The sequence below is a fragment of the Triticum dicoccoides genome, chromosome 3B, assembly GCF_002162155.2.
Source record: "Triticum dicoccoides isolate Atlit2015 ecotype Zavitan chromosome 3B, WEW_v2.0, whole genome shotgun sequence".
Lineage (NCBI taxonomy): Eukaryota > Viridiplantae > Streptophyta > Magnoliopsida > Poales > Poaceae > Triticum > Triticum dicoccoides.
Window position 1 is genome coordinate 712,354,857 of NC_041385.1, and position 16,484 is coordinate 712,371,340.

Sequence of the window (16,484 nt, forward strand, 5' to 3'; positions counted from 1 at the left end):
CTTCTGGACCTTGCTGTCGTAAGCCTTCTGCTCGCCGTAGCCGTGCGCCTTCTCGCCGTAGCCATGCTTCTGGACCTTGCTGTCCTGGTGGTACGCCGTATGCTCGCCGCCATAGCCGCTCTTCTGGACCTTGCCGTCCTGGTGGTGACCACCATACGCCTTCTGCTCGCCGTAGCCGTGCTTCTGCGCCGAGCTGTCGCGGTGGGCTTCAGCTCCATAAGCTTTCTGCTCACCGTAGCCATGCTTCTGCGTGGCGCCGGTGCTGTCGTGGCTGACAGCATCGTAGCCTCCATGCTGGTACGACGACGCTTTCTGCCCGACATAGGCGTCGTGCTTCTGCACGGAGCTTTCGTGGTGGTGAGCGCTGTACCCTCCGGCGCCGCTCTCATGCTGGTACGACGACGCCTTCTGCTCGCCGTGCTTCTGCGCGGCGTTGTCGCGGAAGAGAGCGTCGAACCCTCCGACGTCGCCCCCGTACGCCTGCTGCCCGTAGCCGTGCTTCTGCACCTCGGCATCCTCAGAGCACAGCTCCGTGAGGGAGGCCGTCTTCTGCACGGCGCCGTTGTACCCCGCCTGCTTCTCGTTGAGGCTCATGTGGCTGATCTCCGTCATGACGGTGGTCACGGAGTCGGAGTTCTGGGTGTGGTAGCTTATCACGGGCTTGCTCTGGCCGTAGCCACCGCCGAAGCCCAAAGCACGCTTGACGATGGACATGGCTGCTTGCTTGCTTGGGCTCCTGGCTACTTGCTCTTACTACTACGGCTAGCTTGTGTTTTTGTTTTGCTAGTTGCTTTGTGCTCTGCTGTATGTGGCAGCCTTGGGAGGTAGGGTTTTATAGGCGCCGTGGCGAGGGTGGGAGCCATAGCATTTGTGCTTGGTATGGTAGCAGATGGATATATGCTCTAAACTTTATATCTGGTCAAGCATCTAGTGATTCGAACCTAATTTCCATGCCTGGCGGGAATGTAAATTCCCGAGCATCCTCGCCAAATTTCCAAGAAGCTTGTATGCATCTCCAAATTCCTAAGCATCTTGTGATATTGGAAGAGATAAAGCCAAGATCCTATTCGCGAGCCATATTTGATGGCCTATTTTCCCGTGCCTGGCGGGGATGCTTACTTATCGTATCTTATAATGAAATGATCGAACGACGATGAGATACTACTGGCTTAGAAAATCATCAAAATATGATGATGTCTTACGTCTATTGCATGGTTTATGATTGAAAACTGAGTGTATATATAACGAAAGGTCATGTTGTAATCACTGATGATTTTTAAGCGATTACTATAGGTCCTTTGCAAGATTTACAGGGAGACAACATTTTAAATTTTGCGACATAGGTGAATGAACATGAGTAATTTTCGTGCACAAGATCGTGGGTTTGGTAGGAGGACAACATCTATAACCAGTAACGTAGCTAGGATATCGGTACGTCCCGGGCCAGCTTTAGGGCATTGTGGCTACAGTGTGCTGCAGTACACAAGTGTAGCAATAAACAAGTCTAGGTTTTACCCTCACGCCCCGGGCCAAGGCCAAGGTGGCCTGGGGCCTGTCTACGCCCATGTCTATGACCTCGTTGAAATTCATTGTGTCCTCTCTCTTCTTTCATGCTATAGAACTTGGAAAATTTGATTGAGTAGAGAAGTTAAAATAAAGACGATGATTTGAGTTGAAATCTTATGCATTTATAATCTGTTTTTATAAGGGTGTTATGCTCATATTAGGGTAACAGTGTATTTGCTTATCTGGGATGAGATAAGTCTCATAATAGTAACATTTGTTTATTATATCTTTTGAAAGGTTGCTAGTCTCACATATGGGTAGAAGTGCATTTGTTTATTTGTATGGTGATCACATGTGAACTCACCACTGATACGTCTTCAACGTATCTATAATTTATAAAGTATTCATGCCATGTTTACAACAATTCTATATGGTTTTGGTATAGTTTGAATGGAACTAACCTGGAGTGACGTTGTTTTCAGCAGAACCACCGTGGTGTTATTTTTTGTGCAGAAATAAAAGTTCTCTAAATGCAGCGAAACTTTTTGACGATTTTTTTGGAACAAAAGGGACACTAGAAGCTTCGTGGGAGGACTAGGAGGTGAAGGAGGAGGCCACTAGGCACCAGGGCGCGCCACCCCCCTCTAGCGTGCCCTGGTGGGTAGTGGGCCCCTCGAAGCCCATCTCAGCGTGAGACCGACGCCAAAAAAACCTATAAATACAGGAACCCCCAGAAATAACCCTAGATGAGAGTTCCGCCACTGCAAGCCTCTGTATCCACAAAAATGCAATTGGGAGCCCGTTCCGGCACCCTGGCGGAGGGGGAAATCATCACCACATGCCATCTTCATCATTTCGACGACCATCATGATGAGGAGGGAGTAGTCCACCCTTAGGACTGCGGGTTTGTATCAGTAACTATGTGTTCGATCTCTCTTTCGCGCGCGTTCTTGATTTGGCACGGTCTTGATGTACAATGAGCTTTGTAATATAGTTGGATCATATGGTTTTTCTCCCTCTCTATCTTGTTGTGATGAATTGAGTTTTACCTTTGAGATTTCGTTATTATCGGATTGAATATTTTTATGGATTTGAGAACACTTGATGTATGTCTTGCATGTGGTGACAATGTGGTTTTATATTGATTCACTTGATGTACATTTTGGCACTCAACTCGCGGATTACCGAGCTGACATTGGTGTAATCTATGCATAGGGGTTGATGCACGTTTTCGTCCTACTTTCTCCGGTAGATATCTTGGGGCACTCTTTGAAGTTCTTTGTGTTGGATTGAATATTATGAATCTGAAGTTGTTTGATGCGTACCGTATAATCAACTCACGGATACTTATGGTGACATTGGAGTATCTAGGTGAAATTCCAGTTAGTTGATGCATATCATATGGTGTTATTTTAGTACAAACTCTAGGTTTGTTTGTGACACTTATAGGAATAGCTCAATAGATTGATCGGAAAGGATAACTTTGAGGTGGTTTCGTACCCTACAAACATTTTATCTTGTGTTCTCCGCTAGACAAGAACTTTGGAGTGATTCTTTGTCGCACATTGAGGGACTGTTATATTATTCAATTATATTAGCACTGTTGAGAGATTGCACTAGCGAAAGTATGAACCCTAGGCCTTGTTTCTAAGCATTGCAATACCATTTGTGCTCCATTTTATCACTTGCTACCTTGCTGTTTTCTTATAGATTACAAAAACCTATATCTACTATGCATACTACACTTGTATCACCATCTCTTCATCGAACTAGTGCACCTATACAATTTATCATTGTATTGGGTGTCTTGGGGACACAAGAGATTTCTTGTATTTAATTACAGGGTTGTTTAAGAGAGACCATCTTCATCCTACGCCCCCCATAGATTGATAAACCTTAGGTCATCCACTTGAGGGAAATTTGCCACTATCCTACAAATCTCTGTGTTTGGAGGCCCAACAAAGTCTACAAGAAGTAAAGTTGTGTAGTAGACATCAAGCTCTTTTTTGGCGCCGTTGCCGGAGAGGTGAGTGCTTGAAAGTACATCTTTAGATCTTGCAATTGAATCTTTTAGTTTCTTGTTTTATCACTAGTTTGGCTTATAAAAGAAACTATAAAAAGATGGAATTGAGGTTGCCTCATATTATTCATCTTTATCATGTCTTTTTTGAAAATGAAGGATCAAAAAATTGTGCTCAATTAATAGAAGAAGAATTCAATAAAATGTTTGGCATAAAATCTTTGGATGATGAGCATGATTGCAATGTTGCTAGTATGAATTCTTTGAATATCCATGATGCTAGTGATGTGCAAAGCCACCTGGAACACCATAACATAATGGTGTGTCCGAACGTCATAACCGTACTTTATTAGATATGGTGCGATCTTTGATGTCTCTTACCGATTTACCACTATCTTTTTGGGGTTATGCATTAGAGACAACCGCATTCACGTTAAATAGGGCACCGTCAACATCCGTTGAGACGACACTATATGAACTGTGGTTTGGCAATAAACCTAAGCTGTCGTTTCTTAAAGTTTGGGGTAGCGATGCTTATGTCAAAAGGCTTCAGCCTAATAAGCTCGAACCAAATAGAGAAGTGCATCTTCATAGGATACCCTAAGGAAACAATTGGGTACACCTTCTATCACAAATCCGAAGGCAAGATCTTTGTTGCCAAGAATTGAACCTTTCTAGACAAGGAGTTTCTCTCGAAAGAAGTGAGTGGGAGGAAAATAGAACTCGATGAGGTAATTGTACATTCTCTCGAATTGGAAAGTAGCTCATCACAGAAAACCGTTCTCGTGATGCCTACACCAACTAGAGAGGAAGCCAATGATAATGATCATGAAACTTCAGATCAAGTTACTATTGAACCTCGTAGGTCAACCAAAGCACGTTCCGCACCAGAGTGATACGGTAATCCTGTTCTGGAAGTCATATTACCAGACCATGATAAACCTACAAACTATGAAGAAGCGATGATGAGCCTAGATTCCGATAAATGGTTTGAGGCCATGAAATCTGAGATATGATCCATGTATGAGAACAAAGTGTGGACTTTGGTTGACTTGCTCGATGATGGGCGAGCCATAGAAAATAAATGGATCTTCAAGAGGAAGACGGGCGGTGATGGTAGTGTTACTATCTACAAAGCCTGAATTGTCACAAAAGGTTTTCGACAAGTTCAGGGTGTTGACTACGATGAGATTTTCTCACTCGTCTCGATGCTTAAGTTTGTCCGAATCATGTTAGCAATTGCCGCATTTTATGAAATCTGGCAAATGGATATCAAAACTGCATTCCTTAATGGATTTATTAAAAAAGATTTGAATATGATGCAACGAGAAGGTTTTGTCAATCCTAAAGGTGCTAACAAAATGTGTAAGCTCCAGGGATCCATCTATGGACTGGTGCAAGCATCTCGGAGTTGGAATATACGCTTTGATGAGTTGATTAAAGCATATAGTTTTATACAGACTTGCGGTGAAGCCTGTATTCACAAGAAAGTGAGTGGGAGCACTATAGCCTTTCTGATAAGTATATGTGGATGACATATTGTTGATCGGAAATGATGTAGAATTTTCTGGAAAGCATAAAGGAGAGTTTGAAAGGAGTTTTTCAAAGAAAGACCTCGGTGAAGCTGCTTACATATTGGGCATCAAGATCTATAGAGATAGATCAAGACACTTGATAAGATTTTTCAATGAGTACATACCTTGACAAGATTTTTAAGTAGTTCAAAATGGAACAATCAAAGAAGGAGTTCTTGCCTGTGTTGCAAGGTGTGAAGTTGGGTAAGACTCAAAGCCCGACCACGACAGAAGATAGAGAGAGAATGAAAGTCATTCCCTATGCCTCAGTCATAGGTTCTATAAAGTATGCCATGCTGTGTACCAAATCTGTTGTGTGCCTTGCTAATGAGTTTGGCAAGGGGGTACAATAGTGATCCAGGAGTAGATCACTAGACATCGGTCAAAATTATCCTTACATGACTAAGGAAATGTTTCTCGGTTATGGAGGTGATAAAGGGTTCATCGTAATGGGTTATGATGATGCAAGATTTTGAAGGAAATATGCCCTAGAGGCAATAATAAAGTTATTATTTATTTCCTTAATTCATGATAAATGTTTATTATTCATGCTAGAATTTCATTAACTGGAATCTTAGTACATGTGTGAATACATAGACAAAACATATAGTCCCTAGTATGCCTCTACTTGACTAGCTCGTTAATCAAAGATGGTTATGTTTCCTAACCATATACATGTGTTGTCATTTGATGAACGAGATCACATCATTAGGAGAATGATGTGTTGGACATGACCCATTCGTTAGCTTTGCATTATGATCGTGTTAGTTTCATTGCTACTGCTTTCTTCATGACTTCTACAAGTTCGTCAAACTATGAGATTATGCAACTCCCGAATACCGGAGGAACACTTTGTGTGCTACCAAACGTCACAACATAAAAGGGTGATTATAAAGGTGCTCTACAAGTGTATCCAAAGGTGTTTGTTGGGTTGGCATAGATCAAGATTAGGATTTGTCACTCCGTGTTCCGGAGAGGTATCTCTGGGCCCTCTCGGTAATGCTCATAACTATAAACCTTGCAAGCAATGTGACTAATAAGTTAGCTGCGGTATGAAACATTATGGAACGAGTAAAGAGACTTGCCGACAACGAGATTAAACTAGGTATGATGATACCGACGATCAAATCTCGGGTAAGTAACATACTGATGACAAAGGGAAAAACGTATGTTGTTATGCGGTTTGACCGATAAAGATCTTCATAGAATATGTAGGAACCAATATGAGCATCCAGATTCCACTATTGGTTATTGGCCGGAGACGTGTCTCGGTCATGTCTACATAGTTCTCGAACCCGTAGGGTCCGCACGCTTAACGTTTGATGATGATTGGTATTATGAGATTATGTGATATGATGTACCAAAGGTTGTTCAAAGTCCCGGATGTGATCACGAACATGACGAGGAGTCTCGAAATGGTCGAGACATAAAGATTGATATATTGGACGGCTATGTTCGAACACCGAAAGTGTTCCGGAGAAGTTTCGGATAAAACCGGAGTACCGGGGGGTTACCGGAACCCCTTGGGGGGTTACTGGGCCTCATGAGCCAAGTGGTGGAAGAGAGGAGGCAGGCCAAGGTGGGGCGGGTGCCCCCTAGCCCAAACCAAATTGGACTAGGGGGGCGGCTCCCCTTTCCTTCTCTCCTTCCCCTCCTTCCTTCCCCTCCTAGTTGGACTAGGAAAGGAGGAACCTACTCCTACATGGAGTAGGATTCCCCCCTTGGGGCGCACCCCTTATGGCCGGCCGGCCCCCTCCTCCACTCCTTTATATACGGGGGAGGGGGGCACCCCATAGACACACAAGTTGATTTTTTAGCCGTTTGTGGTGCCCCCCTCCATAGTTTTCCACCTCGGTCATATCGTCGTAGTGCTTAGGCAAAGCCCTGTGCCAGTAACTTCATCATCACCGTCACCACGCCGTCGTGCTGACGGAACTCTCCCTCAGCCTCAACTAGATCTAGAGTTCAAGGGACGTCATTGAACTGAACGTGTGCAGATCGCAGAGGTGCTGTGCGTTCGGTACTTGATCAGTTGGATTGCAAAGACGCTTGACTACATCAACCGCGTTACATAATGCTTCCGCTTTCGGTCTACGAGGGTATGTGGACACACTCTCCCCGCTCGTTGCTATGCTTCTCCTAGATAGATCTTGCGTGATCGTAGGTTTTTTTTTAAATTACTACGTTCCCCAACAGTGGTATCAGAGCCAGGTTTATGTGTAGATGTTATATGCACGAGTAGAACACAAAGAGTTGTGGGCGATAATAGTCATACTGCTTACCAGCATGTCATACTTTGATTCGGCGGTATTGTTGGATGAAGCGGCCCGGACCGACATTACATGACCGCGTTCATGAGACTAGTTCTACCGATGTGCTTATGCACAAAGGTGGCTGGCGGGTGTCTGTTTCTCCAACTTTAGTTGAATCGAGTGTGGCTACGCCCGATCCTTGTTGAAGGTTAAAACATCACAGTTGACAAAAAATCGGTATGGTTTTGATGCGTAGGTAAGAATGGTTCTTGCTAGAAGCCCGTAGCAGCCACGTAAAACTTGCAACAACAAAGTAGAGGACGTCTAACTTGTTTTTCCAGGGCTTGCTGTGATGTGATATGGTCAAGGCATGATGTGATATAAATTGTTGTATGAGATGATCATGTTTTGTAACAAAGTTATCGACAACTGGCAGGAGCCATATGGTTGTCGCTTTATTGTATGCAATGCAATCGCCATGTAATTGTTTTACTTTATCACTAAGCGGTAGCGATAGTCGTAATAACAATAAGTTGGCGAGACGACAACGATGCTACGATGGAGATCAAGGTGTCGTGCCGGTGACGATGGAGATCATGACGATGCTTCAGTGATGGAGATAATGAGCACAAGATGATGATGACCATATCATGTCATGTGTTTTGATTGCATGTGATGTTTATCTTTTATGCATCTTATTTTGCTTAGTACGGCGATAGCATTATAAGATGATCCCTTACTAAATTTCAAGGTACAAGTGTTCTCCCGGAGTATGCACCGTTGCTACAGTTTGTCGTGCCAAGACACCGCATGATGATTGGCGTGATAAGCTCTACATTCACATACAACGGGTGCAAGCCAGTTTTGTACATGCAGAATACTCGGGTTAAACTTGACGAGCCTAGCATATGCAGATATGGCCTCGGAACACTAAGACCGAAAGGTCGAACGTGAATCATATAGTAGATATGATCACCATAGTGATGTTCACCATTGAAAACTACTCCATATCACGTGATGATTGGACATGGTTTAGTTGATTTGGATCACATGATCACTTAGATGACTAGAGGGATGTCTATCTAAGTGGGAGTTCTTAAGTAATATGATTAATTGAACTTTAATTTATCATGAACTTAGTCCTGATAGTTATTTTGCATGTCTATGTTACTGTAGATCAATGGCCCGTGCTATCGTTCCTTTGAATTTTAATACGTTCCTAGATAAAGCTAAGTTGAAAGATGATGGCAGCAACTACACGGACTGGGTCCGTGACTTGAGGATTATCCTCATTGCTGCACGGAAGAATTACATCCTGGAAGCACCGTTAGGTGTACCACCCGCGCCCGCAACTACAAACATTGTGAATGTCTGGCAGACGCGTGTTGATGACTACTCGATAGTTTAGTGTGCCATGCTCTACGGCTTAGAATCGGGACTTCAAAGACGTTTTGAACGTCATGGAGCATATGCGATGTTCCAAGAGTTGAAGTTAATATTTCAAGCAAATGCCCGAGTTGAGAGATATGAAGTCTGCAACAAGTTCTACAACTGCAAAATGGAGGAGAATAGTTCTGTCTGTGAACACATACTCAGAATGTCTGGGTGCCATAACCAGTTGACTCAGGTGGGAGTTAATCTTCCTGATGATAGTGTCATTGACAGAGTCCTTCAATCATTTCCACCAAGCTATAAAGGCTTCATGATGAACTATAATATGCAAGGGATGAACAAGACTATTCCTGAGCTCTTCGCGACGCTAAAAGCTGTGGAGGTAGAAATCAAAAAGGAGCATCTAGTGTTGATGGTCAACAAGACCACTAGTTTCAAGAAAAAGGGCAAATGGAAGAAGGGGAACTTCAAGAAGAACAGCAAAAAAGTTGCTGCTCAAGAGAAGAAACCCAAGTCTGGACCTAAGCTTGAAACTGAGTGCTTCTACTACAAAGGGACTGGTCACTGGAAGCGGAACAACCTCAAGTATTTGGTGGATAAGAAGGATGGCAAAGTGAAAGGTATATTTGATATACATGTTATTGATGTGTACCTTACTAATGCTCATAGTAGCGCCTGGGTATTTGATACTAGTTCTATTGCTCATATTTGCAACTCGAAACATGGGCTACGGATTAAACGAAGATTGGCTAAGGACGAGGTGACGATGCGGGTGGGAAATGGTTCCAAGGTCGATGTGATCACCATCGGCATGCCACCTCTACATTGATACGTCTCCAACGCATCTATAATTTATGAAGTATTCATGCTATTATATTATCTATTTTAGATGTTTAATGGGCTTTACTATGCACTTTTATACTATTTTTGGGACTAACCTATTAACCTAGAGCCCAGTGCAAGTTTCTGTTTTTTCCTTATTTTTGAGTTTTGCAGAAAAGGAATACCAAACGGAGTCCAATTGACGTGCCAATTTTTGACGAATTTTTATGGACCAAAACAAGCCCCGGGAGTGCAAGAGTCAGGCCAGAAGAGTCCCGGGCTACCCACGAGGGTGGGGGGCGCGCCCACTCCCTAGGGCGTGCCCCCCTTCCTCATGACGGCCTGGAGACCCCCCTGACGTGAAACCTACGCCAAAAAATCCTATAAATACTGAAACCTCTGAGGAGCACAATAGATCGGGAGTTCCGCCGCCGCAAGCCTCTGTAGCCACCAAAAACCAATCGGGACCCTGTTCCAGCACCCTGCCGGAGGGGGATCCCTCACAGGTGGCCATCTTCATCATCCCGGCGCCCTCCATGACGAGGAGGGAGTAGTCCACCCTCGGGGCTGAGGATATGTACCAGTAGCTATGTGTTTGATCTCTCTCTCTCGCTCATGTTCTTGAGGTGATACGATCTTGATGTATCGCGATCTTTGCTATTATAGTTGGATCATATGATGTTTCTCCCCCTCTACTCTCTTGTAATGGATTGAGTTTTCCCTTTGAAGTTATCTTATCGGATTGAGTCTTTAAGGATTTGAGAACACTTGATGTATGTCTTGCCGTGCTTATCTGTGGTGACAATGGGATATTCACGTGATTCACTTGATGTATGTTTTGGTGATCAACTTGCGGGTTCAGTGACCTTGTGAACTTATGCATAGGGGTTGGCACACGTTTTTCGTCTTGACTCTCTGGTAGAAACTTTGGGGCACTCTTTGAAGTACTTTGTGTTGGTTGAATAGATGAATCTGAGATTGTGTGATGCATATCATATAATCATGCCCACGGATACTTGAGGTGACAATGGAGTATCTAGGTGACATTAGGGTTTTGGTTGATTTGTGTCTTAAGCTGTTATTCTAGTATGAACTCTATGATAGATCGAACGGAAAGAATAGCTTCGTGTTATTTTACTACGGACTCTTGAATAGATAGATCAAAAAGGATAACTTTGAGGTGGTTTCGTACCCTACCATAATCTCTTCGTTTATTCTCCTCTATTAGTGTCTTTGGTGTGACTCTTTGTTGCATGTTGAGGGATTGTTATGTGATCCAACTATGTTATTATTGTTGAGAGAACTTGCACTAGTGAAAGTATGAACCTTAGACCTTGTTTCCTACCATTGTAATACCGTTTACGTTCACTTTTATCGCTTGCTACCTTGCTGTTTTTATAATTTCAGATTACAAATACCTTTATCTACCATCCATATTGCACTTGTATCATCATCTCTTCGCCGAACTAGTGCGCCTATACAATTTACCATTGTATTGGGTGTGTTGGGGACATAAAAGACTCTTTGCTATTTGGTTGCAGGGTTGTTTTAGAGAGACCATCTTCTCCTATGCCTCCCACAGATTGATAAACCTTAGGTCATCCACTTGAGGGAAATTTGCTACTGTCCTACAAACCTCTGGACTTGGAGGCCCAACAACGTCTACAAGAAGAAGGTTGCGTAGTAGACATCAAGCTCTTTTCTGGCGCCGTTGCCGGGGAGGTGAGTGCTTGAAGTTATATATTTAGATCTTGCAATCGAATCTTTTTGTTTCTTGTTTTATCACTAGTTTAGTCTATAAAAGAAAATGACAAAAAAATTGAATTGAGTTTGTCTCATACGCTTCATCTTTTTAATATCTTTCGTGAGAATGATGGAAAGGAAAATTGTGCTCAAGTGCTAGAAGAAGAAATCTATAAAATGTTTGGCACTAAATCTTTGAATGATGAGCATGATTGCAATGTTGTTAGTATGAATTCTTTGAATACCCATGATGCTAATGATATGCAAAGCCACAAGCTTGGGGATGCTATGTTTGATGAAGATGATATGTTTAGTCCCCCAAGTTTTGATGAGCAAATTTATTATGATGAAAGCATGCCTCCTATCTATGATGATTATTGTGATGACTTGTATGCTATAAAGAATAATGATAATCATGAAACTTGTCATCATGATTTTAGTTTTCAACTGGATTATGCCTCACATGATAGTTATTTTGTTGAGTTTGCTCCCACTACTATTGATGAGAAGAATTTTGTTTATGTGGAGAGTAATAAAATCTCTATGCTTGTAGATCATGAAAAGAATGATTTAGGTGCTGGTTATATTGTTGAATTCATTCATGATTCTACTGAAAATTATTATGAGGGAGGAACATATGCTTGTAGGAATTGCAATAATATCAAGTTTCCTCTCTATGTGTTGAATATCTTGAAGTTATGCTTGTTTTGCCTTCCTACGCTAGTTGATTATTGTTCCCATAAGTCATTTGATCACAAAATCCCTATGCATAGGAATTGGGTTAGACTTAAATGTGCTAGTCATATTCTTCATGATGCTCTCTTTATGTTTCAATTCTTATCCTTTATGTGAGCATCATTGAAATCATCATACCTAGCTAGGGGCGTTAAACGATAGCGCTTGTTGGGAGGCAACCCAATATTATTTTTGTTTCTTGCTTTTTGTTCCTGTTTAGTAAGAAATAATTCATCTAGCCTCTGGTTAGATGTAATTTTATGTTTTATTTAGTGTATTGTGCCAAGTAGAACCTTTGGGAAGACTTGGGTGAAGTCTATATGATCTTGCTGTAAAAAACATAAACTTTTGCGCTCACGAGATTAGCTGTCATTTTTTATTGGAGAGTGATTTTACGTTGATTCTTTTTTAATATGATTAATAGACAAATTCCTCAGGTCCACCAATTTATTTAAGAATTTTTGGAGTTACATAAGTATTCGAATGATACATATTACTACAGACTTTCCTGTTTTTGACAGATTCTGTTTTGTATGTGTTGTTTGCTTACTTTGATGAATCTATGAGTAGTATCGGAGGGTATGAACCATAGAGAAGTTGGAATAAAGTAGGTTTAACACCAATAGAAATAAATAATGAGTTCATTACATTACCTTAAAGTGGTGGTTTGTTTTCTTGTACTAACGGAGCTTACGAGTTTTGTGTTGAGTTTTGTGTTGTGAACTTTTCAAGTTTTGGGTAAAGATTCGATGGAATATGGAATAAGGAGTGGTAAGAGCCTAAGATTGGGGATGCCCAAGGCAACCCAAGTTAATATTCAAGGACAACCAAGAGCCTAAGCTTGGGGATGCCCCGGAAGGCATCCCCTCTTTCTTCTTCGTTCATCAGTAACTTTACTTGGAGCTATATTTTTATTCACCACATGATATGTGTTTTTCTTGGAGCGTCATTTTATTTTGTTAGTATTTGCTTTATGTTATTTAGAATAATGTTTTTCATCTATATTTTCAATAAAAATGTCAAGGATATCCTTTACCATGCTTATTTTGCAAGTATACATGTTGCTGTTTCAAAACAGAAAGTTTACCGCTGTTGCAAAAATTCCCTAGAAAAGTCAGAGAGTGATATAATGTTGAATATTTTTGAATAATGAGCTCTGATAAATATTATACAGCTTAGTATTTTTATTATAATTTTTGGAGTTAGGGAATTATGTTGAATCTTGCATTCTTTACAGACTATACTGTTTTGGCAGATTGCTGTTATGTTTGCATTGTTTGCATATGTTTGCTTGTTTAATGATTCTATTTGATGATAGGAGTATTAAATATGCAGAGACATTTAGTATGCAATGTTGAATAATAATGTTAGTAATTTGTTACAGTAGAGAATAATAAGGTTATTTCATTGTTTTATACTAACTTATCTCACGAGTTCTTGTTGAGTTTTGTGTGGATGAAGTTTGTGAGATTTAGGAAAATTGTGATATAAAAGGAATTAAGGAGACACAAAAACTCAAGCTTGGGGATTCCCAAGTCACCCCAAGATAATATTCTAAGAAGTCTCAAGCACCTAAGGGCATCCCACCTTTCTTCTTCAACAATTGTTGGTTAGTATCGGTTGCACCTAAGTTTTTGCTTCTTCACATGAGTCATGCTATCCTTGAAATGTCATTTTGTTTTGTTTTGCTTGCTGCTTGAATAAAATACCAAGATCTGAAATTCATAAATGAGAGAGAGAGAGAGTCTTCACATAGCTAAATAATTATTTGACTACTCATTGATCTTCACTTATATCTTTTTGGAGTAGTTTGTCATTTACTCGTGTGCTTCACTTATATCCTATGAGTAAATGGTTGAATGAGTAGAATATCGTAAATCTGAAATCATATATGTTTCATATGCTTATGCCATGGGGAGTGATGACTTCACATATAAGAAGTAGAGGTTGTAAATTTATTGAAGGTTAGCAAACATTGTATTGGTCACTTGAACAATTCATGAAAGAATATTGAAGGAAGAGAGATTTCACATATAAATATACTATCATGGACATCTTTTGTAATTGTGAGCACTCATTAAAATATGACATGTTAAAAGGTTGATGTTGGACAAGGAAGACAACTTAATGGGTTATGTTTTCCTATATCTGAAAAGTTATATTGTCTTGGATCATCCAACATATTGAGCTTGCCTTTCTCCCTCATGCTAGCCAAATTCTTTGCACCAAGTAGAAATACTACTTGTGCTTCCAAATATCCCTTAAACCAGTTTTGCCATGAGAGTCCACCATACCTACCTATGGATTGAGTAAGATCCTTCAAGTAAGTTGTCATCGGTGCATGCAATAAAAATTGCTCTCTAAATATGTATGACTTATTAGTGTGAAGAAAATAAGCTTTATACGATCTTGTTATGGAAGCAATAAAAGCGACGGACTACATAATAAAGGTCCATATACAAGTGGCAATATAAAGTGATGTTCTTTTGCACTAAGATTTTGTGCATCCAACCATAAAAGCGCATGACAACCTCTCCTTCCCTCTGTGAAGGGCCTATCTTTTACTTTTATCTTCTACCCTTATACAAGAGTCATGGTGATCAACACTTTTACTTTTTACATTTTTTCCTTTGGCAAGCACTTTGTGTTGGGGTGATCCGGATATATATATATATATCCACTTGGATGTAGGCGTTCATAAATTATTATTGTTGACATTACCCTTGAGGTAAAAGGTTGGGAGGCGAAACTATAAGCCCCTATCTTTCTCTGTGTTCGATTAAAACTTTGGACCCATAAATATCACGTGAGTGTTAGCAATTGTGAAAGACTAAATGATAGTTGAGTATGTGGAGTTTGCTAAATCAAAGCTCTGATATAGACCCTTCCTGAAAATAAGATGAATTGCAATTTTTTGATGACTGAGAACATAGTTTGCTAGTTTTCAAGAAAGTTTATGGTCTATGCTTTAACATGTGAATAGCTAGTTACTTGATCATGAAAAGTTTTATGAGATGAGCTACTGTTATGATATATAAATGATGCTAGAAAAGGTTACTGAAATTATCATTGATCAAACTTGTGCACCTGCTAGCATTCACACTTCATAAATTCTTTCTTTTATCATTTACCTACTCGAGGACGAGTAGGAATTAAGCTTGGGGATGCTGATATGTCTCCAACGTATCTATAATTTATGAAGTATTCATGCTATTATATTATCTGTTTTAGATGTTTAATGGGCTTTACTATGCACTTTTATACTATTTTTGGGACTAACCTATTAACCTAGAGCCCAGTGCCAGTTTTTGTTTTTTCCTTGTATTTGAATTTCGCAGAAAAGGAATACCAAAGGGAGTCCAATTGACGTGCCAATTTTTGACGAATTTTTATGGACCAAAAGAAGCCCCGGGAGTGCAAGAGTTGGGCCAGAAGAGTCCCGGGCTGCCCATAAGGGTGGGGGACGCGCCCACCCCCCTAGGGCGCGCCCCCTGCCTCGTGGACGTCCTGGAGACCCCCCTGACGTGAAACCTATGCCAAAAAATCCTATAAATACTGAAACCTCCGGGGAGCACAATAGATCGGGAGTTCCGCCGCCACAAGCCTCTGTAGCCACCAAAAACCAATCGGGACCCTGTTCCGACACCCTGCCGGAGGGGAGATCCCTCACCGGTGGCCATCTTCATCATCCCAGCACTCGCCATGACGAGGAGGGAGTAGTTCACCCTCGGGGCTGAGGGTATGTACCAGTAGCTATGTGTTTGATCTCTCTCTCTCTCGTGTTCTTGAGGTGATACGATCTTGATGTATCGCGAGCTTTGCTATTATAGTTGGATCTTATGATGTTTATCTCCCTCTACTCTCTTGTAATGGATTGAGTTTTCCCTTTGAAGTTATCTTATCGGATTGATTCTTTAAGGATTTGAGAACACTTGATGTATGTCTTACCGTGCTTATCTGTGGTGACAATGGGATATTCACATGATTCACTTGATGTATGTTTTGGTGATCAACTTGCGGGTCCAGTGACCTTGTGAACTTATGCATAGGGGTTGGCACACGTTTTTGTATTGACTCTCCGGTAGAAACTTTGGGGCACTCTTTGAAGTACTTTGTGTTGGTTGAATAGATGAATCTGAGATTGTGTGATGCATATAATATAATCATGCCCACGGATACTTGAGGTGACGATGGAGTATCTAGGTGACATTAGGGTTTTGGTTGATTTGTGTCTTAAGGAGTTATTCTAGTATGAACTCTATGATAGATCGAACGGAAAGAATAGCTTCGTGTTATTTTACTACGGACTCTTGAATAGATAGATCAAAAAGGATAACTTTGAGGTGGTTTCATACCCTACCATAATCTCTTCGTTTGTTCTCCGCTATTAGTGGCTTTGGAGTGACTCTTTGTTGCATGTTGAGGGATTGTTATGTGATC

General features: G+C 41.1%; 1 protein-coding gene across 3 annotated transcripts in view; it reads right to left on the bottom strand.

The window, feature by feature from the left end:
* The window catches only part of LOC119278039 (filaggrin-2-like), a 2,507-nt gene extending 1,691 nt beyond the window's left edge, over positions 1-816 (bottom strand). The window contains exon 1 of one of the 3 annotated variants that reach the window (XM_037559384.1): positions 10-816. In XM_037559384.1, coding sequence (XP_037415281.1) covers positions 10-714 — 705 coding nt within the window. In that variant the 5' untranslated portion in view covers positions 715-816. The other 2 variants (XM_037559382.1, XM_037559383.1) reach the window with 2 other exon arrangements.
* Between the last annotated feature and the right edge of the window lie 15,668 nt (positions 817-16,484).